Here is a 27,777-nt window from a genome sequence, read left to right on the forward strand (position 1 = left end):
GGATTCACGCCGTCATAGCTCCAACTTAAAGTATTGTCATCTTTTCTCCCCCACATTTATTATTCATATTTCAAAATTTCGGGTGTTTTTTTCATCACCGTCTGACAGAAATACATGTAATATGTAAAGCAATGTTTCCCGGTTATATGTACAGCAGCATGCGTTTATAAACAAGGAAACAACATGTTAGTTTTGTCAAATGAAACACCTTTTGCAATTTATTAAACTGCAATACTTACAGCATTCGATTCGGTATAGATCAAGTATTTTAAACTCCTGACATGAAAATCCATTTCAATGTAATATATTATCAACATTATGTCATGCAACACCAGAATGGATATTGTTGAGAGCGTTCACATTTAATGACAGAAATGGAAATGATGATGCAGGGACTTTTAAAAGGGATCTAAAAATTCATATACTAATAAATATGTTTCTGAAAGGTAATCGTGATAAACCATGATGTATAATGTTCAAATGCACAAGGTTCGTGAAATTATTATCTGATATATATACTAGCATCATTTTAAAATATACAACTGATGAAAAGCATGTAAAGTAATCATTCCATAGCGTGTTGGTTTCGTTTAGTGGTTAACTAAGGCTTTTTTCCTCTTGTTGTAGTGTCTCCTCGATATCTATTGTTTTTATATTTTATCATGTGTGCTGTAGTTGGGATATTCCTGTAATCTGTTTTACTTTGATGTGGTGCATAGAAACAAAATAAAATAGGACACGCAGTAGTTCACAACATACAAACGGGTCTAACAAAGTGTTTGTACCATAGAATATCAAGAGATAGTTGGGCTCAGGGTATTGTCATGAAATCAAAGTTGCATTTGTATTTCCGTAAATACATTGTATGTCCAGGCCACAAAAACAAACGTAAACACTAGCACGTCATTCGGTCGCCGAGATAGCCTCCTAGATATGATTTTAGCATGTCAATAGTGTGTTAGTGTCTCCTTCAGACACGTAAGTGTACACACATCTTATTCAATGTCTGTGTATAGCTGATAATTACCGTGTAAATGAAAACACTTTGTCTCAATACCTTCTGGTCGCTGGTACAGTATCAGCATCGAGGTCGGGGATGCCTTATCTCAAGGACTTCCGGGCGATAAGAGTAACGCGACAAGGACGAGTAAAACATCTTAAAGATTGTAAGAAGAGAAATGGAACAAGTAAGTACACAACACAACTGTACACTGACAAACACTGTATGATACACCAAACATAGACATCTCGAAGATCAAAGTTGATTTTCGTTCAGATTTCGTATGGTACTGAAAATGTCTCCCACATATGCCCAGAACAGTAAAAACGGAAGGAATTAATATTTGTGCAGGACAAACATTACCAAGATCGTCTACGACTAAAACTTGTTGTTTGTTCTGCTGTTTTCGAGTGTCTTTGTTTGCTGTATACAAACCAGATTTATTGTTAGGTATACTAAATTATAAGCATTCATCAACAGTTCGATATTCACCCCTATGTTTGCGTTAGATCCCAATACACCGCATTGAGTAGTCGTTACAGTATTTCAGTCCCCTTAATCAATTAAAGTGATTTGTTACTTGACCAAACAAACTTACTTCACAATCTTTCTCTAAGCCACGATTGATACAAAAAGAGTAGCTATTTTAGTGAATATCATTGTATATCGTACGTCCTCAGAGGAGACGAATTATACGTTGTTATATGAAATCGTACTTGACCTTTAAATCCACGTCCTACTCATATAAACAAATTAAACGTTCACGGGGCTTTATTAAATCATTCTGTTCGGCAAACAATAGTTGAATTCATGTCCCATTGTGAATGGTGACAGACCGATAACGTTGCATCTATTACAACGCATGATCCGTGATGTCCACCCGAGCCTAATTTGCATATGTATCTACCCGGGTATCTTACGTGTATTGGGCGTCAATAGCGATAGATCGACTATACGCATTGTCTTCATGGGAGCATTGTGTGCGCTTTACCCAAACTGTAATTACTGATCGACCCTGTGAGGGACTGTGTGAATTTATTTAGGGTAGGATGTTGTTTGGGAAATTACCGGAAGATTTTTTTAAGTTCTTGAACATGTAAAAGTCCAGATATCCTAGGAGATCGATACAGTATTATAGATTATCGTTATTTTACACGAGATATTGAAGTGAGATTCCGGAGTAGGAGCGGCAGTGATTTGGAATTGTATACAACTTTAAGCGGTCCGCAATTATATATCAAGAGGGCCATAGAAGGTGGTTTCCTGTGGTCTCGGCGTTATTGACTTCAATTTATCGGATATAAGGTATTCATTACAAACGAGGGGCTATGGATAACGAGAATACAACGACTGAAAAGGGAAATCCATCCAAACCAGCGACAGAGAATGATAGTTCAGCAGCGGAAAACGTGGATACAATTGCAAAGGAAGATGATATAAACAGTCTGAAAGAAAATGGAAGTGACGATGAAGATGAATTCATGGATGACGATGAGTCTACAAAACGTTCAGTTAAGAAAACACCTGAACCTGTGGCAAGCCCAATTATGTTCGATGAAACTCAAATGGATTTTATGAATGAGGAGTGGAAATGGCCATTGCCCAAAACTGACGAAGAGGAAAACGACGATGAGGAGGAAGAAGATGAAGGAAACGACGATGACAATGAAGAGGTAGTGATTTTTGAATGTAGCATGTTCCTTAGTTTTAATGTAATTAACAAACATTTGTGACGTACATGGCGTACAATTGAATTATATAACGACAGAAAACATAATACAACGAGTTAAAGTATTATTTCATATTATGTTACCGTACCTTTCCCTGATAAATATGGCAATAGACTACCATATAATGGCATGTCTATGTGGTTATAAGTTTAGCCTCCCTACCGTTTTGGTTTGTGTGGCAATACACCATACTAACCGTTCGTGATATAAATGACATCAGGCATCCCTATCTTTGCTAGTTATAAGCGGTTATATGTGTCCCTACGTTTGCCTGTTTATGTGGCAATTGGTTTCAACTGTTTCTACGACCTGGAGCTGCTCTACTTATCTGTTTCAATATTCTTCATGTGCCATATATGTAGAAGTGTCAAAGAGTTAGGTTTACGATAACCGATATGGAGTGATGATTCTATCGTGAGATAAGTACATGTAATAACAATGGCTGCCATTATCAATACTGTACGGATTACCTATCATAAACAATGATATAACTTTAGGCGTTAATTTACATGTATGTAATATCACAATATACAACTCAGTACAGACGTTTAATCTCGACTTTGAGTATGATATGTGTAAAGGTAGTTTGACAGAACATTTAAAAATACAAGACCCCCAAAATTCTTACTTACAATCTCAATGTCTCGTTTTAATTAAAATACAATATGGATTTATTATATTGATATCAACATGATTATAGTTATTTCTAAGGTAGGTTGTATTGACTGTATTTGAAATTTTGGTAACCTTTCATCTCTCATACAATAAACGTCACAAATGTTTATATTCGCTGAAATACTTGTAAATCATACTTTAAAAGGAACCATGAGCAGACCATCAAGAAAGAACTTTAGTCGTGCACTCGATTAAAATATCATTATTGCGTTGACGATTGTTTGTACTACATTTCTAAAGCTTGCACTCTTCTATTTCTGTTACTAGAACATTTCGTGTAAGGACCTGGTCATGGCATATGACATACTTTTATCATATCTTTTAAAGCAGTGTTTAGGTCATTCAGATAGTGCTACCTTTATCATTATTATGCTTTGACGTTGAATCTAAAAGGCAATATCTAAAAATGATTTTGTACTGATGTTGTTTATGTCTTATACATTTTCGTGTGTAGGCGTGCAGTTATCATGATACTTGCACTATGACCATAATATCAGAGGGCGAATGCTGCTATGGAATCCATGTTTCATCAGCTGCGCCCTGTTATCAGGCTACTTACGATAAAAGGCACATAAAACGCCAAATAAAGACTCTCAGTTATTTGTTTTAATCTATTGTCTACGTGATAGAAACGATAAAATGTATGTTTGCATGGATGGGTGGCCATATAACTAATTTTATATACACCGTTCAGTTCCTCTAAATCACAGTACTGTCTATCAACATGGGGGCAGTTTCATAGATATTCTGTCAGTGTTTCATGTGTGAGTTTTATACATGACATAAATATACTGACTGAATGCAGTTGTTATAAATGTCTACACTTAGACAAATCATATATATGTATCACGTACATATTCGTACATAAAGTAAGTACAATTACGTTTTCTAGGAATTGACATACTTATTTGTCCCTTACCTGAAGTGGTAGTATTGTGAATGGAGATATTAAACTGATTGATTAGTTTAATAAGATTTATCTTAACACAATGCGCTAAAGATTTTAATAGATATTTAAGTACCAAGATTTATATATTATTTTTCGTTGAAAAATGTTAAAAATACAGACAGATTCATTGTAAAAAATATACTGCCTCAAGGTTAGATTAAAAGATATTTGACATTAAATAGGAACGCGGTATCATTAAGTGAGACCAAACCTCAAAAGGGATAGTGGTACCAGCGAAATCTATTAAGCAATGCTAATATTTACATTGTGAACTAAATTTGTGAAAGCTTGTTCTCTTCTCTTTATATCAAAAAGACATGTATCAATTAATTAATTAATTAATTAATTAATCAATACACACTTACAATCGAGTATGGTTCCCACCTATCAGATGTACCTGGTAATGAAACTTCGAGGTCTGGCTATGTTTTAGCTAAACTTGGGACATTTAACGGGTCAATGTGTATGTGCTGCCTACCTTGAACACTATAAATAGGATAGTAATTTAATAGTGTTACAGATTATCGATTATTTGTTAATATTATTGAAAAGTGAAATCGTAAGTTTTAATTATCATTTGTAATTCGGTAATGACATTTTTATATTGCCATCGGTGCATATTGCGTACTCTAAATTCTTATGTCGGCAAATAGCATGCTCTGATTTCAGTTTGTATCTGTGACTACTGTCCCTCATAGAAAAGCATAATGATTATGCTAGATCTCTATCACATGAAATGCCACCATAGGCACACATTCGAAGGATCAATATCCCCCGATGTTGCCTTTCTACAATAGCTCGTGCTTTAGTCAATCTATGTGATAATGTCGCTGCTTTCGTGTATCACTTCTTCATCATTGATTCCTTATCAGGACCACTGTTCCTGTAAAACTCTGCATTACCTTCCGACATGCGATAACATCAAGTCTAAAATTGTGTCCAAAGCTTTTGAAACCATCCGAACGAAGATAATGCAAATCGAATGATGAGCGCTTTGGAAAAAAAGCGTATTTCCTAGCCATACTGTACTTACACGTTACATTTAATACGTCATTGTCCTTTCAAAGGGAAGAAAGAGAGGGTATTGGATTTCAATATTTTGCTGTTCTCAGTACGTTATTTTGTCTCTAATGAAAATGGCAATCGACCGATCTTTACCCAATGTCGATGTGGTTTGTAATCGGAGGAAAATCCGTAGTTACTTATTGAAGCAAAACATATAATAAAATTATAACATATAATTCCTGACCTAACATTTTATTTGTGCATAATATTTATATCAACTTACTACTTGTAACTTGGAGATTTGAGTGTCCTATTCATGATCACATTCACGGAAGCTTATATAAAGATATGTGAAACTGGCATTGAAATCGCTTTTTTGATGTGAATATCTTGTATTCGTTTTGTGTCTGACTTTTACACTAGTTAACATGGATTATTTGTGTATGCCATTGTTTTAGAGACCCCGATTTAATAGGCCATTACGAAGTTGTATTTATTTAGGAGATACCTAGCTCAGTAGATCGTTTGTGGGGTTATTTGGTTTAGAACTAAATGACCCTTGGATATTGTTAGATATTCCTATAGATTCGTATTGATTGAACTTGTTTTATCAATGGAGAGTACAGAAGGAAACGTAATCTATATACTTACAAGGGGGATGGATACTCCATTGTTTTTTTCTTTTTTCTTTCGGTATTGTGTATTCAAGTACCTGGCATTTTTAGTGTACCTTGTATTTTTAGTGATACTTAGTCACATTGATTTGACTGCCATCGATTAGAGAACACACACCATAGAAGACAAAAAAAAAAAAAAACACTTCTAAAATACGTCCTATAGCCACAAATCAGACGTTTTTTGATAAAATTAAATATTTTGCAAATTCAATAAAACGGTATTGAACACAATCTGTGGTAAATAATTTAATTTTAAATTGATTTATTTATTGAAAATATGTTTCATGCTTTTTCTTTTATCTTGGTGTGTGTGCTATTGTATCTTTAATGACTCTAGTCATAAAAAGATCATATTACTTGAAAGAACTTAAAACACAGAGTAGTTGCAATGTTACAAACATAGGAGCAACTACCATACAATATAAACAAAAAATGTCAGCTAGCCTAAGTGGGGTTGGCCGAAAACCGCCACAATGACATTTCTGAGGAGAACATTCAGAATGTCTGGGGAACCTATGTTTATGTATGACAATGTGCATATGTTTAAAATTCATGTTTTTATCATCGTAAATGAATCCTGGCTGATACGCAAATAGAGACGCTTTTGAAAAGATGGATATGATTTCTAATATTCTGAATTTTCATTAAAATTGAGACTACCTAAACTGTTGTCAATGTAAAGTTTCTCGTGGTATTAAGTTGTGATCACATTGAGAGGCACGGAACACATACTGTTGTTAATGGCAATATTGAAGTAAATAGACTACTAATATGATACGTGCTGTGCAACACTACAGGATACGTTACTCATTAAATATACCCATTGTAATTTAAATTTCATTTTCGGATGATATAAATAAATAAACTATCATACGGTTTTAAGCAGCTAAAGAAATAATCATTCAGTCAATTTGTGAGCCAAATGCACGACATGACACTACATCATATTAAATATTCCTGCTATGAATCAAACTCATATTATATTTATTTACTGTGCCATCTCGTAGCAGTGCAGTAAATATTTCAAACTTTCATTTGTTATAATGATATAGCTTGGTAACGGCTGGGGTATTATCTAAAATTACTATCATATGTTTTTTTCTTTCTTTCCAATTAACAGACTAGTCAACCTGCGTAGTGGTATCAAACTTTCACTTTTTGAATTCAAAATAATTTAGCGCAATGTGAATCGTCGGTGGTTGGTTGATGTATATCATTTATGCATAAGAAGAACACACATGTCGTACAAACATAACCATTTTGTACCACTCCTGATAGTAGGAATGATCTAAATTGTCTCATATGTAAATATATCTTAAACTTTTATCTTGGACCATACTTGTGAAAACGTGATTTTCACTTCTTGTAAATCATTTAGATGACAAATCTTAACTGGCACACGTAACGCGTTTGCATCTTGCAACCAAATCAACCTAAGACATAGAGCATACACATAATACAATAATATGTCTGTCGCATATATTTCATGTTTTACATTAGTTGCTACTAAGAAAACGTGATTAATCTGAACGTGTGTACTGTCTCTCCTTTGATTGCCCAGGTATTCGATATAACCTTTATCAACAATGTTGTAAAGTTAGGTCAATTAGAAAACAACACATCTTGGTGATAATACCAACTGGTTACATTGGTTAATACGTGTGTTTAATATGAGGGACCTCGTTCATTTAATGAAGACAATTGGTATCTTTTGCTCAACCATCACAATGTGATTTAGGATGTACCACTGGATTCCATTGGATGTTAATACTCCACTTTTGCATTACATGTACAATATTCATGACGCAATTTGAGAAGTATATTATCAGTACATGTCTGACTTTAAACAATGTCGGTATCCACTGGCAAGATGTTGCAAAATTACACGGGGATATTAAAGTAATTCATTTCATTTCATATTGATGTACTAATACATGCAGATATTCATAAATACATCCTGAAAAAGAAATTTAAAAACGACTACTTACATTATACATGTAGACTATTTTTCAGTCGTTTCTATGTGTTTTAACCCATGAATAAGCATATAAAACAATGACTGTTTCTAATTTTGGTTTCTTCTGTTTTCAGCCATACATCAAATTCAGACGTTTTGCACGTGCTGTCAAAATGCTGATAAGTGTATGTCAGGTGTGTCAAAGGTAAGACCCAATAGTATATCTTGCATGTAGCAAACATTAATTAATTAATTAATTAATTATAACAAAACATATATTGTTCTGATATCGGTTTTTCTAATTTAAACTTATAAACAGGTGACTCTTGTTTGGCCACCAGCAATGAGCATGACTACTAGAATGTACAGAACGTTTAATCCAATAGTTGGTACCCAATATATTATAGCAATGTAACATATCCAATCGTTTTAATATGATATAGATGAAATAGTTATCCAACATGTTCGTTGTCTGTGTACTGCAGCTTATTGAGAAACAACGTGTCCCAGGAGAACTGGTTTGCATTACTTGACAACCTTAACGCCGCAGCCATGCAGCAGTCTCAGAAAAAACGCAAAGCGTTCGTGACTCTTGTCCCTGACGAAAACAGACAACTTGTGACACTCACGTTTGATGCCAATGACTACAAAAGCAATGTTCAATCAGATGTGAGTATTATGATTTTATTTGCCATTTCAACCTTTTTTATGATAATAAGGTCATGTCAATTAAGTGATGGTGACAGTGCTGATTGATTAGCGTTATATATCGGGTCTTAGTGACAAACATAAGGCACACTTCTTACTATGCATACAAGACCATGTAAACAATATATCATGCGTATCTTTAAAATCAAAGTTTATGTATTAAAATTAAAATTCTGAACCAGGTTTTATATATTTATATAGTATAGATATCAATATTCAATTTTTAGGTTATAAGCATGTATCATAATTATGTATAAATCTAACAAAATGTTCCACGATATTGTGACATACCCGGGACTGCTATATTTTGTTTTGTTTTACCCCACAGGAGCTGCTGACCGATGACATAAAAGAGGTGATGAAACAAAAACCAGGTACCCGGTCTCAACACGACGTAGAAAAGGTTGGTGTTGCTTTATTTATCTTGCAAGCAGGCAGCTCAACAGCTACTTACAGGTTCCTGTTTGTATCCTTGCGTATAACACCGACTTGCAATTTATAAATCTAGTTAATCTTGTCGATATACTAAACATGAAGTAATGCTTTATCTTATGTAAAACTAATAAGCATAAGCTATTACATTGTAGTACACGAAATGATGATTTCATGACTACTGATATTTTGGCATACTAATGTGGCAAGTCGAGGTCTCACCTTAGCCCTACCATGGTAAAAACTCGCTGTATCTTATTACTTGATTTTTATCTCGGCAGAAGTTCCCTCTGAAAATTTGATTGAATGTCGGCATAATTCACACATTGTTGAGACATGACTTTACAATATGTCGACATCTTCTCAGATAATGGGGACATGATTTTAAAATCTTGTCGGCATACCTAACTCATGTATCGCCAACAGAATGATGCCACCATAGAGCTTATATTTACTCATTCTTTGAACATAGGGATATCAAACGGCCAAAAACATTTATTTAAATCTTATCATACAATATATACGTACTTATAAATGCATTTTCGATTACTGTACTCTGCTTATATGTGTATGTTTTGTTTCTCAGGTAGTACGATGTATAAAAGGAATATGCAAATCATTCCGGGAATATCCTCTCTCCATTCAGAAAGAAATAGTACAGAAGGCCTTCCTAGACACGTAAGTCAAATAAAGGATTCAAACACGTATTTGCTAACAAACAGATTTTAGAGAATTAGAGTCAGTTGAAGTTCGTTTTGAATGATTGACATAAATCAGGTTTTCACTATGACAGACAAAAGTGAAAACAATTTAGTATTGTGAAAATAATTATACTTTTATGTAATTACAAAGTTAAGATAATCATTCTTAAAAAGGTGGTTTATACGTCACTTATAATTTACCCTGCCTTAAGCTGGACAGTGTCATAACGTAATGCTCATTATACAGTGTGCAAAGGGCAATAAGGTAGTTCAAGGATGGATCGGCGATTCATAAAATAATGAATGGAAGCATTGACAAGAGTAGCCTACCTGTTTCGGTTACCTTTAATGCACCAACCTTTAAACTGCCATATCGCTAGAATACTATGCAGTATTTGTTACAATTTACTGAATGGGGAGAGAGGAGACAACTCGCAATTGAATCATAACGTAAAATATATCGAGACGTCAAAATACGCTAAATCGACCTGAAGCCCATATCAATAGTTCGATATGAAAACATAGCAACACATACATTGTGTATGATGTAGATTAATGTACCTCAAAGTAGAAGGTATTTAACTTCACCACATTGTTGAGAGAGAGTAAATCGGAATATATCAGCAGTTTCGGCATATGATCATATTCTTGTTTATATTTTGTAAGTCATTAGCAACAAACATGCATATATTTTAATAAAAGATTAAATCGGAACTTCAAAACACAGTATTTCCGCTAGAAAGTGTCAAATACTACACATCGGACAAACCGTTTACAAACTGTACTACACAACATACACACATTGTAAATATACAATCTAACTGCATTCCAGAAAATGTTTATAAAAACTGTGCTACATGACAAACAAACTAATGAAAAGTTGTGCTACATGACAGACAAACAACTAAAAAGCTGTGCTTTATGACAGACAAACTAATGATAAACTGTGCTACACGACAGACAATCCATTGATAAACTGTGCTACACAACAGACAAATCATCTACAAATTGAACTACACAACAGACATGTCATTCATAAAACGTACTACACAACAGACAAATCAACTACAAACTGTACTACACAACAGACAACTAATCAACAACCCGTACTACACAACAGACAAATAATCTGCAAACTGTGCTTTACAACAGACAAATCATTTACAAACTGTACTACACAACAGACAAATCATTTACAAACTGTGCTTCACAACAGACAAATTATCTACAAATTGAACTACACAACAGACATGTCATTCATAAAACGTACTACACAACAGACAAATCAACTACAAACTGTACTACACAACAGACAACTAATCAACAACCCGTACTACACAACAGACAAATAATCTGCAAACTGTGCTTTACAACAGACAAATCATTTACAAACTGTACTACACAACAGACAAATCATTTACAAACTGTGCTTCACAACAGACAAATTATCTACAAATTGAACTACACAACAGACATGTCATTCATAAAACGTACTACACAACAGACAAATCAACTACAAACTGTACTACACAACAGACAACTAATCAACAACCCGTACTACACAACAGACATATAATCTGCAAACTGTGCTTTACAACAGACAAATCATTTACAAACTGTACTACACAACAGACAAATCATTTACAAACTGTGCTTCACAACAGACAAATTATCTACAAATTGAACTACACAACAGACATGTCATTCATAAAACGTACTACACAACAGACAAATCAACTACAAACTGTACTACACAACAGACAACTAATCAACAACCCGTACTACACAACAGACATTTAATCTGCAAACTGTGCTTCACAACAGACAAATCATTTACAATCAGTGCTTCACAACAGACAAATCATTTACAAACTGTACTACACAACAGACAAATCATTTACAAACTGTGCTTCACAACAGACAAATCATTTACAAACTGTACTACCCAACAGACAAATCAACTACAAACTGTACTACACAACAGACAAATCAACTACAAACTGTGCTTCACCACAGACAAATCAACTACAAACTGTACTACACAACAGACATGTAATCTACAAACTGTACTACACAACAGACAAGTCTTTTACAAACTGTACTACACAACAGACAAATCATTTACAAACTGTACTACACAACAGACAAATCATTTACAAACTGTACTACACAACAGACAAATAATCAACAACCCGTACTACACAACAGACAAATCATTTACAAATTGTGCTTCACAACAGACAAATAATCAACAACCCGTACTACACAACAGACATATAATCTACAAACTGTACTACACAACAGACAAATCTTTTACAAACTGTACTACACAACAGACAAATCAACTACAAACTGTACTACCCAACAGACAAATCAACTACAAACTGTACTACACAACAGACATATAATCTACAAGCTGTGCTTCACAACAGACAAATCATTTACAAACTGTATTACGCAACAGACAAATAATCAACAAACCGTACTACACAACAGACATATAATCTACAAACTGTGCTTCACAACAGACAAATCAACTACAAACTGTACTACACAACAGACAAATTATTTACAAACTGTACTACACAACAGACAAATCTTTTACAAACTATACTACACAACAGACAAATCAACTACAAACTGTACTACCCAACAGACAAATCAACTACAAACTGTACTACACAACAGACAAATCATTTACAAACTGTACTACACAACAGACAAATCAACAACAAACTGTACTACCCAACACACAAATCAACTACAAACTGTATTACACAACAGACATGTAATCTACAAACTGTACTACACAACAGACAAATCATTTACAAACTGTACTACACAACAGACAAATCAACTACAAACTGTACTACCCAACAGACAAATCAACTACAAACTGTATTACACAACAGACATGTAATCTACAAACTGTACTACACAACAGACAAGTCATCTACAAACTGTACTACACAACAGACAAATAATCTACAAACTGTACTACACAACAGACAAATCATTTACAAACTGTACTACACAACAGACAAATCAACTACAAACTGTACTACCCAACAGACAAATCAACTACAAACTGTATTACACAACAGACATGTAATCTACAAACTGTACTACACAACAGACAAGTCATTTACAAACTGTACTACACAACAGACAAATAATCTACAAACTGTACTACACAACAGACAAATCATTTACAAACTGTACTACACAACAGACAAATCAACTACAAACTGTACTACCCAACAGACAAATCAACTACAAACTGTATTACACAACAGACATGTAATCTACAAACTGTACTACACAACAGACAAGTCATCTACAAACTGTACTACACAACAGACAAATAATCTACAAACTGTACTACACAACAGACAAATCATTTACAAACTGTACTACACAACAGACAAATCAACTACAAACTGTTTTACACAACAGACAAATCAACTACAAACTGTATTACACAACAGACATGTAATCTACAAACTGTACTACACAACAGACAAGTCATTTACAAACTGTACTACACAACAGACAAATAATCTACAAACTGTACTACACAACAGACAAATCATCTACAAACTGTACTACACAACAGACAAATCAACTACAAACTGTACTACACAACAGACAAATCAACTACAAACTGTACTACACAACAGACAAATCAACTACAAACTGTACTACACAACAGACAAATCAACTACAAACTGTACTACACAACAGACAAATCAACTACAAACTGTACTACACAACAGACAAATCAACTACAAACTGTACTACACAACAGACAAATCAACTACAAACTGTACTACACAACAGACAAATCAACTACAAACTGTACTACACAACAGACAAATCAACTACAAACTGTACTACACAACAGACAAATCAACTACAAACTGTACTACACAACAGACAAATCAACTACAAACTGTACTACACAACAGACAAATCAACTACAAACTGTACTACACAACAGACAAATCAACTACAAACTGTACTACACAACAGACAAATCAACTACAAACTGTACTACACAACAGACAAATCAACTACAAACTGTACTACACAACAGACAAATCAACTACAAACTGTACTACACAACAGACAAATCAACTACAAACTGTACTACACAACAGACAAATCAACTACAAACTGTACTACACAACAGACAAATCAACTACAAACTGTACTACACAACAGACAAATCAACTACAAACTGTACTACACAACAGACAAATCAACTACAAACTGTACTACACAACAGACAAATCAACTACAAACTGTACTACACAACAGACAAATCAACTACAAACTGTACTACACAACAGACAAATCAACTACAAACTGTACTACACAACAGACAAATCAACTACAAACTGTACTACACAACAGACAAATCAACTACAAACTGTACTACACAACAGACAAATCAACTACAAACTGTACTACACAACAGACAAATCAACTACAAACTGTACTACACAACAGACAAATCAACTACAAACTGTACTACACAACAGACAAATCAACTACAAACTGTACTACACAACAGACAAATCAACTACAAACTGTACTACACAACAGACAAATCAACTACAAACTGTACTACACAACAGACAAATCAACTACAAACTGTACTACACAACAGACAAATCAACTACAAACTGTACTACACAACAGACAAATCAACTACAAACTGTACTACACAACAGACAAATCAACTACAAACTGTACTACACAACAGACAAATCAACTACAAACTGTGCTTCACAACAGACAAATCAACTACAAACTGTACTACACAACAGACAAATCAACTACAAACTGTACTACCCAACAGACAAATCAACTACAAACTGTACTACACAACAGACAAATCAACTACAAACTGTGCTTCACAACAGACAAATCAACTACAAACTGTACTACACAACAACCAACTCATTCATTATGTACTACACAACAGACAAATCAACTACAAACTGTACTACACAACAGACAAATCAACTACAAACTGTACTACACAACAGACAAATCAACTACAAACTGTACTACACAACAGACAAATCAACTACAAACTGTACTACACAACAGACAAATCAACTACAAACTGTACTACACAACAGACAAATCAACTACAAACTGTACTACACAACAGACAAATCAACTACAAACTGTACTACACAACAGACAAATCAACTACAAACTGTACTACACAACAGACAAATCAACTACAAACTGTACTACACAACAGACAAATCAACTACAAACTGTGCTTCACAACAGACAAATCAACTACAAACTGTACTACACAACAGACAAATCAACTACAAACTGTGCTTCACAACAGACAAATCAACTACAAACTGTACTACACAACAACCAAGTCATTCATTAAGTACTACACAACAGACAAATCAACTACAAACTGTACTACATAACAGACAAGTCATTTACAAACTGTACTATACCACAGACAAATCAACTACAAACTGTGCTACACAACAGACAAATCAACTACAAACTGTGTTTCACAACAGACAAATCAACTACAAACTGTACTACACAACAGACAAATCAACTACAAACTGTACTACATAACAGACAAGTCATTTACAAACTGTACTATACCACAGACAAATCAACTACAAACTGTGCTACACAACAGACAAATCAACTACAAACTGTGCTTTACAACAGACATATAATCTACAAACTGTACTACACAACAGACAAGTAATTCATTAAGTACTACACAACAGACAAATCAACTACAAACTGTACTACATAACAGACAAATCATTAACAAACTGTACTACACAACAGACAAATCATTTACAAAATGTACTACACAACAGACAAAGCATATATAAACTGTGCTACACAACAAACAAATCATCTACAAACTGTGCTACACGACAGAAAAAAACACTGACAACCTGTAGAAGACATAATTAACAGTACACCTGCGTATTACTATTGACTTCTTTATATATCTAAATCCGGGAAACATTCAGATTTAGGTCCCGTATATTTGAGACATAACACAAACTTATGCGAAAGCTTTATGGAATTATTTTATTGTACAATGGTGGGAGGGAAATGGTACGTGACCAAATCAATATTTCATGTATAACAGTTTCGTATATGACTATGACGAGTTGTCTCCCGTGATACATTGTTTGCGGTGTCTAGCTATAATCCTACATAGCTATTTTGTTGCTATTTAGGGTAAAAGGTGCAGTTTTATGGTTTATGGTTTATAGAATTTATATTTTATGAATGTTACATCAGCATGTATAATAATGACCTTTAACATTGTGGCAGTTACCTTGTTCGAGATAACAATGTAAACTTGTTCGAGATAAAAATGCAATTGTTATGATCACTTTTCAGATATAAACACAACAGGGTGATATTGAAGAAAGGCCTTCCTTCTGATGGTATATACTTCGTGCTAAGGGGAGCATGTAAGTACTTTATACAAATGTTCGTAGCTCACGATGACATTACGCTGTAACATTTTGCCATATGCATTATATGTTTCCATCTCATTTTTATAAACTAATTTAAATAAACACATATGTAGAAATACATAAAAACTGCTAAAAAGACACGCGTAATACCATAGGGTCAGAGATGCACATTTGTACACTAATTGTATGTATGGAAGGTCATATACACGATGATAACATATTCATTTATTATGTAAGTTTTCTTTGGAGTTCCATCCCACTGTTGCACAAGCCCTGCTTAAGAAGTTATAAGTTAAGGGACATTTCCAATAAATTCGATAATCATTTCCTATGAAACAAACAAACGTTGATGAGCGTTCATTAAATATTGGGCCAGTCAGTGTATTGATTATGACCAAAAATACCAGTATATCAGTGTACAACAACACAAAACACGAAATTCTGTAGGTAAAGCTTTCTTCACTAACAGAACCCCTAAGTATATACACTCTATAACCTATTATACTCCTTTATTTACCATGCATAATGGGGGCCCGTTGCTGTCTGCAGATGTAGTGTTTATTTGGATAAAAAGAAACCTGCTATTATATTTCAATATCAAACCCTTTATTGACAACGTTCAGTAGGGAAGTGAACCCCGAAGTGTCTGGTTCCACCCGCTATTGTACTATTACTAAATCTGATACTAATCCATTGTCAGTGTTCATATATAAACTCGTACCATGAAACGCCTTGTTTACCTGTATCAGCGTACAGACCTTTAAAAGCTAGAAGCACGATTTCCATGTATTATAGCAAACCTGTGACAGTTTACGTATATCTACGTTGTCAAACCTTAGCGGTCACCTTATTACACAGCAGTTTTCAAGTCTTCCCAAAACAATTTTCTTCAGCAGATATTTTTTTCAATTGTCTATGTATCTAGAATTTAACTAATTAACGCTTGTTATTGTGAAAAGCTCTTATGCCACTCTACTCGCTTAAAGTAAAGGATATCGGTCGGATATGATCTGACAGCCGAAAAGACGATCCTGTGAATTAAATAATGTATAGAGAAATCAAACTATACCTACGTATAAACTACTTATAAAATAATTAATTTGTTTTGATGTATAGATAGTTTGCCAAAATTTGCAATCAAAAGCGGATTAATATGTGCAAAAATATTGATTGCTTTTTAAAAGCTTTCTTTATCGAACATTCAAACCTAGATTAGATGGATCTTTTCATATGGTAGGGAACATATTCAAATCCCCTGTCATGTATCATCAATGGGCTGGATAATTTACCAAAATTTTACATTCAAATGAGCTGGTTGTATTGTGAGTATAACGGTCCCATGACGCCTCTCATTTTAGCATACGGTCTCTAGCACAGTATTTATTGTTAAAACACTTAACGAAGGACATGTGCTGGTAGGTTTCAATCGGAGTATTGTAACGTATCAAATCGGACAATAGATCCCCGTAACCCACTTTATGCAATATCAGAACGTGCGAATAACTTGATGTAGAGGGAACGAAATCCGAGTTTCGTGTTTGTATACAAACACAATCGAGATCAATGTCAGAGCCTCCGTGATTCTGACTGTATGCATATTGGGTTATTTTGATTAGACTGAGGCGGCGATGTATCATAGTTTGTTAGGGTAAGTTATATATAAACGCACTTGTGTCATTTAGAGGTGTTTGGTAGGACGTACCTAATCAGGATATTTCATTTACAGTGATTGAGAAACCAGAAGGACGAAAGGCTCCCAGTGAAATACGTACAGGCGAAAAATTCGGGGTAAGTTCAGCTTTATTAACATTCAAGTAATGAAGGGTATATAAAATGTCTATATATAATTGTATTTAGACCGTAAACAAAACAAACTTTTAATAGAAATGACAGTATAGAACGCATTAAGAACAAGTTGAGTTGCATTTAGGGGAAAAAAACATTTAAAGATAATATAAAAAAAAAAATGGTTTGTATAAATCTGAGTTTGTATAAATCTGAGTAAAGAGAATGAGTTATATTCGCTCATGAGTAGGTCAGATTGCCGACGATTCAATTTGTTTTACTAACGTTGACCTCGTTTGTAATGGCATGCACATTTGGAGAAGCTTGATCTGTGATATTACGTATTATCAAGACCAATATATGTATTATCACTACAAGTGTAAGTTTTATATATGTGAATGCATGTAAACAGACACTTAGTGCACTAAGAAGTGTGTCATTCAAATGTTTTATCCGTCATAACATTGTAATACAAATCTTAAGGGGGCTGTTAAAAACTAGGTAAACAATGAATTACCTAATACAGCCGGTAGTGGTTTATTTGTAAAGTTCTAAAGGTGCTATTTAAACTTCGGTCGTTTACTGCATATACCTGTAAACACTTATGGCCAATGGTTGTAAATTTGTAAAGTTATAAAGGATTTCATTGACTCCTTCCACCTTTTACTGCATATGCTTCTTATCACTCAAGGCATCGATTTTCATTTCTATGGCGTTTTGCACCATTGACGATTAGTTATTACGTGTGACGCAATTTGAAATATATATTATCTAATAAAAACATGCGTGGTGTGGTCATATACAATATTACAATGTCTGCATCATTGTACAGATACCAATTACTATTAAATAGGAGCACATTTACTGTGTACATCGAGACCAATTTTACCTTGCGCATTGTACATTTTGCTGTAGGTGTTAGCTTTACTTACACACGTATCATATTTAGAGTGTGTTACATGTATGTATTTGCTTGATAACCACGTTATGTAATCGTGTCGGTTAATGCTGAAAGCAACGTTCAGCTAACTTTAACTAAAAATAACACCAATACCTCCTATGGTAAAGGATATGTACTGAAAGAAGTAATGGATTACGAAGTCAGTATTTTTGTCACATTATTATCACAGTTGGTCAGTATTTTTATTCTAGTGGAGATTCGACATCGACTTTCAAAATCTATATATGTATATAATTGAATATTTGTCTGAATTGTACAAATTATTGGCGAGGTTATTGAGATTTATAATTGCTATTTATTCGGACAATTTGCCCATTTTTTTTTACAAAATAAAGTATGTTGCGAAATTAGCAGCGATATAATAGGTTATAGTTTGTTATTCTTACATTTCCATGTTTGACATACAACGGCACGTTTTGTTGGACACTATACAGACTACAGACTAAATTATAGACCCAAAAGCTTGTGACAAATAACCTTTTTTTATTAAATAAAAATATCTAGAAAAAAACAGGTGATCGGTAACACAATACATACTGTTCCCACCTGTTGATCAGTAAGATAGAAATCGATAGCTGTGCGTGTGAAACACAATATATAGTCTGATCACATCAAACATGCGGATTAGGTTAAAAGTTATAAAAGATCTCTATCGTTGTGTAACATTGCCAAACGACTTCATGTGTCATGTCAGTTTTATTTACTTTGTACGCTACGGAATATGTCAACGTTGTAATGTATTGTCAGGTATCGTGTAGATACAATGCACTCCTAGTGAAGAGATTATACACGGGATGTGAGGATTCAAAACTTAATGTACTTATTCTTCATAGGAAGAAGATTTGGTGTGTGGCTGCGCTCGCCGGGGTACCGTCATCACTCGCCACGAGGCCGAGATTATATTCCTACACCGCTTTGTAAGTACAATGCTCAAATTGATTCATTTAATCCTAGTCTTTCTCGTTTTATTTTACAAAGTCCTTCAATCGTCAAAAGTGTTTGAATATTGTTTACGTGTAATTTACTGACATGGCAAATTGAAATGTATCATCCACAAATATCGTTATATTATTTATACAATAAATAAAACGGAGAGGTTTTTTTTTACGATGAGCTTATGCGGATTATGCTGATTGTAAATAGTAGGCTGAACTCGCTGCACTCATTCGCAAAGATAATACAACATATATAAATAATTAACAAGAATTGTCATTGGATAAATCGGAATGTGTTCTTAAGTCTCAGCTGAGTTGTAGGGTACACACCTTTCTCACATGTGTTTGATTTCCACTTGATTTCCACTCTTCTCCTGTCTACATGCAGGGGGTGGTAGGTTGTCCAAATGATTAGACCCAGGTGCGAAGTGCCCGCTTTAAGAATTTGCTCAACAAGATTTAATATCACTTGTTCCCTTTTGCTTTATAAGTATGCGTGTTTGCACAAAAAGTAAAGTATGAAACACATCAAGTGAGCGATCTATACATTCTCGTTGAATGATAAATGGTGTGGGTATAACATATATTTTAGTACATATATAAAAGGAACACATCTGCCTTTATCTTAGGAAAGGATTATGGGTATACCATGTGCCTATGATTTAAAGGGACACGTATCTTACGTCATCAATAATATTTTGTAGTATCATTTATCGTGCTAAGATAATTATATACTTGAATAGATAAAATATATCAACGGCCATAATACACAGACATCAATCCTATGCCATCATACTTGACTAAAATGAGACTCCGGTTTATGTAGTTCTGTTGATATAGTGGTGCGTGTACCTTCTTCAACCAGACAGCTATTGTGATGTATATGTTCGTACAAAATACGAGTGTTGGGGGTTGAATAAGACAATAACATAATCACGCCTACATTTAAAGATAACGTCTATGATACATTGTATAGTTTAATCACATTATTTATTTATTTTGAGACCTCGCAATCAATAGATGTAGCATTGTGTTTTAACACCCGATAGCGTTACCTCCACACCCCCCCCCNTTATTTTCTGACGGAAAACCTTTGCTGTCCATGCATATATCACATAGTGATACGTAACTGATCGTTTAATGAAAATCTTACAGCGAGTGATTTAAAACAATTGTGATGTTTATGGATTGATTATACGGTAGAGATTTATCTAGACCAAGTTTGATTGTGTTAGGTGCAGGTACTTGGGTCAGTTATTGAATTTCATTTTTACCGGTATTCGAATGTACAACATACACCTATCCAATATCCAAGTTAAATGTTTACATGATGGGCTTGTCGAGGGAATCATAAAGTGTGGCTGTTAATCTAGTTAATCTATTTGTGCGTTTAATTAAACAATATCTCATTTTAATTAAACTACTAATGTGATGTAGAAATGGTCGATTTTAAACAAAAAATATCAATATTAACGCAAAAAAACTCATATGATTTTTTTTTAAATATTTATGTCGCGTGATATGGATGCTTTAAGCTGCCTATACACTCTCAGACTAACACTCGGTATACCTGTTCATACACCTGGTAACTCGGTAGTGAGAAAAGGTAGCCAAAGACTATTATCCATTGAATGCTCCATCTCACTAGCCTCTCTATAGCCTGACCCTTAGTATTGTGTGGGCAAGTCCTATCGATATCGATATCAGTCGGAGCAGTGTTCCGTGAGAGTATTATCTTAACAAAGACGCACCCTATAGTTAGACCGATTGATTTACCTGGATTAATACGTATGTAAAGCTACAGAGTAATTTCTCTGATTCAGCTAGGAGTTTTCCGATGCGCGGCATACAATGGTATCTTATAATTGTACTGTGTATTGCTCCGACAGAAATATCGACAAATACTTGATTCATAATTGATGTTCTGCGTTCCCAGGAAAGCTGGTTCAGTTTTTTCAATCATGCGATCGTATATATCCAAGGATGTATAGACACAAAATGTACAGATAGTGCTGTGGTAGTACTGTGATATTTCCACTTGTTAATGATCTCAGATAGTCTTAGAAGACAATTTTCATGATGGATTTCTTCTCAAGCCTGTTCCAACCATTAACATTACAGGATTATATGGACATATTCAACATGTCTGCAGATTCGAATGATCCAAAGAATCTGGAAATATGCAAGTGAGTATATAAATGAATGGCATTTTCACCAATTAACCGTTGATGGAGATTAAAATTGGTAATTAAAACATAACAGCTTCTTTAGTATTAAGTCAATATTATGATAGCGATTATCATATAAATATCGATTGATGCGAACTTCAAATGAAAGCTTCCTATAAAGACAAATGTGATGACACCGTGACATTTATTTTTATAAAATACTTTGATATGTTATTTTTGCTACAAATGCAAGTTCAGTATATTATATTTGTACTTTTTTTTATAACAGGAAGAGTGTTGTACTCAGCCATTTCCCGATGCAGAAATTGGAGGAAAACCCCGGGACGTGGAGCGTGAGGAGATATAAGTAAATATTGTATTAATCGTTTCCATGGGTTCCTCGCTTGAACGTACACCCGTTATCGATGTTTCTAAGTTTCCTTTTGTCGTACAGAAACTATCGATTACATTTAGAAACTTGATACTCTCTCAGAAGTAGATTAACATATTGTTCCCAACTACTTCAAAATCATTTTAAATGACAACAGAAATAACGTTACCGTAAATATCAAATATTGAATTATTAATGCACACGTTTCCGGCTTGAAGGTATATCCATCATCCTACTTAGTTGTACAATGCAATTATATCAATTGACAACATCACATTGTGACAGTATGATTGGCATTCAGTCAATTCATTTCCATTTGTTATGATTACAGGACATACATATGTTAGGTCTCATAGTTTGAACATGTGGCTAGACCTATTTAGTCTACTCCAATAGAGTCCATGGTTAAAAAAGACAGGTTTAACAAGGTAAACCTTTAGCCGATCGACCAGTTCTCCAACATGTTCAATGAGGACCATTTAATACCATAGTTGTTTCTAGACATTGTATTCACATGGGACTGGTTTTTCTCTTTAAGATTTGTTTGTATTGTTACTAGTACGATAAGGACTATGAACAAGCTTATGATCTATTTTAGTAAGCTTATCATTCCAATTTAGCTTGCAAAACATGAAAAGTGAATTTACATGTCTGTATTACTAGGTACGGTCGCCTAATGGTCAAAGACAGCAATGAGATTGAGTGGATATTTGTTATCAAATCGGTAAGTCTATGTTTGCTAAGAACAGCAATGACGGGCATAAGTAAATATAATCTTCATAATGCAAATACATAAACATCGATGTCAAAGGAGCAATAATCAACGTATATATAGTCAGTTTTGTACAAGAGGATAGCAGTATTGTCCATCTCTTATCTTACTATGATTGCAATTATTTATCTTCCAAATTTTGTACTTTAAATTTATTAAGGTAAATATTTATTCTGTTTTTACGTATACTGCAAAGAGAAATGATGTCCTTTTTATTTATCTGTCAATCGTCAAACCAGCATTAAACATTTGCCTTATAATTATATAAGATGGTCATCTTATTTAAAAAGAATCGTTGTACGTGTTTGTTTTTCAGGGCGAGGCTCGAGTTCTCAGCCACCTTAAACCGGGCGTAATTAACGTCCGGAAACGTCGCAAAGAGATCCAAGCCGCCATGGAAGAAGAATCGCCGTACCACCGCAAAACCAAGATCCTGAATTTCATCGCCCAGAAGGACCACCGTTAGTGTATAATTACTTCTTTATTTCCCTGAAACAACTGCCTACATTAGATGTAATTGTTGTGTAAAGGAAAATCAATGAACTTCTAGAAATAACTCGGATCAAGTCAATAGTACATGAAAGGAATGCAAATTTGATGCATTGTGTATGCGATCATTGATCAATCGATCAGTTTTATCTCTGTAATTAGTCGGAAGTCATTAAATAACAAAGTATAGAACAGCCAAATCAAATGTAAATGTGATAACAAAACCAGTGCTAGTAACACGTGAAACTGGACTATCATTTCATATGGCGAAAACTATTCTGTTTGTGTGACCGGATGTTGCAAATTTAACAATGTGTGTAGTTGATACAATGTATATCATATTTCTTCAAAAGTGAAATCATCCTATGATCCGGCCTTGTACACGCCTGGTCCTCGGAGAACTTTGATGTCTGCCCCACCTGTATATGGTCATAGGGAATGCATGAAGGAGTTGGCCTACCGAGACTTCCCAGCCACACCTCGACCAAACAACTACCCGACTATGGCCGCCTTCCTCAACGCCAAGTCACAGGACTCCATGCATCTAAAACAAACTAGCAATGCAACGACAAAGCTGCCGCGGATAACGTTGAAAACGCCAGGCAACTCCGAAGGTCCCCTGGAAAGTAACCGACGGGAAATGGACGAAGTGATAGAAGACGATGAACAGACTACGAAAGACGATGAAAGCGTATCCAGAATGGACAACAACGAGACCCCTGTAGTGCTAGAGGAGATCAAAGACATCAGTGGAAAAACTAACTTTTATCAAAAAACAGGGAAAGACGGCCCATTGCCCCGACCGAAGTCTGAGGGTGCAAACAAAGAGAATAGGTTAAGATTAGCCAGAAAACAGTTTGGAAACGCACCCTTCATCAAACCGCGTCGTACGCGGGTAGATTCAGCCCACGAAAGAACTACAGAGCTTCCTCCGTTCGTTCAAGTGGAAACTCTTCATCAAGGACAGACATTTGTACGTATCTTATTTATTAAAGTTGTTCTACTATGGTATAGACAGCTGTATTAGCAGTTAATATCATTTCCACACACAGTGTACAGATAGTACGTTACTTAACCGTTACATTACTTACCGATCCGGGTATTTCAAGTTATTGTCAACTTTTCAACCACATGAACTGGGTTTTTTTTTTGCTTTATGACATCAATTATCTACAGCATTTATCTTAATTTCATCACATGAAAGAAACATTACAAACAAGCTGCTAAAAGTGTGCAAATGAAGCTTTAAATACGGATTAGTTTTAGATATACTGACATGTAATATACATCAACGCAAGAAAGAAGTAACATATATGGCATACAAGATAGATGATTAAACGTGGGACACGTCATAAATTGACTATTCCACATAGACACTAATTGAAATAACTAAGTTAACTAATAAATTATTCGAAATATATAACCAAATCATAAAATGTAGATTGTATTGTGTCCATTTCAGTTTCTGTTGGAGGATATGATTTGAAAACATTTTTTCATATGTATTATTGTTGTGTTTTCCCCAGGGGCTGAGGTCGTGTTTAGATATGAGCGACAGGGGACCATCCGTGAGCCTGGTATGTAATTAACCAACACAGCACCGTGGTGCAGTATAAAAGAATACGCATATCCCATCGGGGGTAGCTCTATTGAAGATATATTACTCTTACAAAACCAGTATTCAACACAAAAATGAGGTAGTTAAGGTATTTAGCTTTGTATATATATATACAAAAGATAGCATACATATCACAATCTATATATGCTAATATGTCTGTGAACGATGACTAAAGTGGCAATGCAAAATGTTCCTTAGTTCTGCGTGTGTCGTCCTCACACTGTTAAAGATTTTGTTTGAAGTGTGGCTATTGTTGTAGGTTATTGAAGCATTTAACTTGTTTCACATTGAAACTCATGGTCAGTATAAATGCTAAGTGCATTAAAGGAAGAATCCTATAAAAGATCTATATAACATGTTTTTTTTAAATATCTACAGGGGTGACAATATCCATAGTAAATTGACGCTCAGTTCTATAAATAAGTAGCACAATTATCTATCCGTGAGCTACATGTACAGTACTGTAGTAGTAGCAGTAGTAGTAGTAGTAGTAGTAGTAGTAGTAGTGGTAGTGGTGGTGGTAGTAGTGGTGGTAGTAGTAGTAGTAGTAGGAGTAGTAGTGGCAATCGTAGTAGTAGTAGTAGTAGTAGTCAGCGTTAAAAGTATGATGACGTCAATTGCAACATGTTGGGTACTGTCTTTTACTGCGCTTTTTGGCAATATATTTGCTTGGTTAAGATACACATATATAGCGATAATACAGATGTACTATGCAATTGGAATTTGATAGAAAAACAAAACATCATGTTCTGCACTTTGTTGATATAGGTAAGTGGTGACTGCGAAGTCCTTGCCATCAACAAGAAGTTCTTCCTGAAACATTGTGATGACGCCATGTTTAGTCTCATCCGCTTAAAAGTAAGTATATAATTTGCATACGCGTAAACTATACTGGAAGCATTGATAAGCATAATTGATTGGAACAATACGCTCTTTGTAGAAACATTGTCCTTGATACATAGATATGAAAGATATGAAATCTGAAATGCACATTGTAAACTTGAACTGACATCTGTAGCGTTTTGTATTTGGTTGTTTTGATATGCATGCTATTTTACCAAGATCAAACAGAAAACAATCTACACCTCTTCTGTACCGTGCGACTAATTAGTATGTATCTCTGTTTCTCTAACAGGCTAAACCGTTTCCCACACAACAGGAGCTCATAGACAGACTTGATATCACAATGCGCTGGGACGAATACAAAAAGGAGACGGTCAGGGACTTTATCAACTTCAAAATATCTAGATCAGAGAAAAGATAATGTTTGAAGAGGCTTGAGTTTTGAAACTTTTGGACCGGACATACACTGCTTGCTATAGCTGTTGTTTTTTGCAGTGTTTGTTGTTCATCCGTCATATTGAATGCGAATTAAATCCATGACGATGTTGTGATAGTCAGTGATATATTCGTCTTCAAAATTTCATATCACACCAGTGGTGCACCATCTCGCCTGGATTTCCCCAAAGCGGGATTGAATGTGTGGTATGAGATGTATTAGTGCTTGTTCTGTAGAGCCTTTAGTGTTTCCACCATAAGGTATTAGCATTACCCAATTACGTCATGACTACAACTTGGATTATCTTATCATTAAGTGCAAATGACGAGGAGTCAGCGACAGATATGCTGGATTATTCTATCAATGTTTTACAAAACCAACCTGTGTGTGATTTTATGTGGTAAAAAAAAGCTGGAAACTTTTTTGTTCGTCGACAATGGACACCGCTTTGAACATAATTGCACCTTGATGTTGCGACACGCTATATTGTTTTTGGTTGGAAACTTTAATCATACAAAATATGGCTTCCTTGACACGATGTGAACGTTCTTGTAGAAACGTTTATTTGCTAGTTTATTTTTAAATTGTTAAATGACAACCAGCAATCATCTTTTCTTTCGAAATTAGGATATTACTGGAGTTAAATGCCACACGGAGAAACAGTTCCATTCATTGGGGCACTTCTGTTTATAGTAAAAAATAGTCACGATACTTTAGCGAGCACCTTCTGCTGCATGTTCTGAGATCGGTTATACTTGTGTGTTTTAACATTATGGAAATTTTCCAAATATATCTCTGGTCATTGTCCAGACATATCGGATGATACAGGTTAGATACACTTATTTTCGAAATGAAGGGTCTTCCAAGTGTATTTTCAATTCAGGATTATGCGTGCTTTGCATATGGAAGTTGGTGTACAGAGCAATTTACACGTCACGTGTGAACAGATGTTTCGCATTGACCTGTATCACGGAATCAGGAAACATGTGCATTATAGCCAGTGGTCATATATAAAATTGTTGATGCATTTTTTGTTTTACCTTTG

The 27,777-nt window shown here is 34.6% G+C and overlaps 1 protein-coding gene across 1 annotated transcript; it reads left to right on the forward strand.

Annotated features, from left to right (window-relative positions):
* The first annotated feature begins 1,841 nt into the window (after nucleotides 1–1,841).
* Nucleotides 1,842–27,124, forward strand: LOC110455484. The gene is made up of 16 exons (XM_021505645.1): nucleotides 1,842–2,673; nucleotides 8,128–8,198; nucleotides 8,479–8,662; nucleotides 9,030–9,104; nucleotides 9,720–9,811; nucleotides 16,255–16,328; nucleotides 18,061–18,122; nucleotides 19,914–19,997; nucleotides 22,137–22,201; nucleotides 22,473–22,550; nucleotides 23,238–23,298; nucleotides 23,663–23,807; nucleotides 24,189–24,808; nucleotides 25,362–25,412; nucleotides 26,222–26,311; nucleotides 26,589–27,124. Exons 1-16 carry the CDS (start codon nucleotides 2,329–2,331, stop codon nucleotides 26,715–26,717), a joined length of 2,226 nt encoding a protein of 741 aa, XP_021361320.1. The 5' UTR covers nucleotides 1,842–2,328; the 3' UTR covers nucleotides 26,718–27,124.
* The last annotated feature ends 653 nt before the right edge of the window (nucleotides 27,125–27,777 follow it).

The sequence above is a fragment of the Mizuhopecten yessoensis genome, unplaced genomic scaffold, assembly GCF_002113885.1.
Source record: "Mizuhopecten yessoensis strain PY_sf001 unplaced genomic scaffold, ASM211388v2 scaffold8231, whole genome shotgun sequence".
NCBI lineage: Eukaryota > Metazoa > Mollusca > Bivalvia > Pectinida > Pectinidae > Mizuhopecten > Mizuhopecten yessoensis.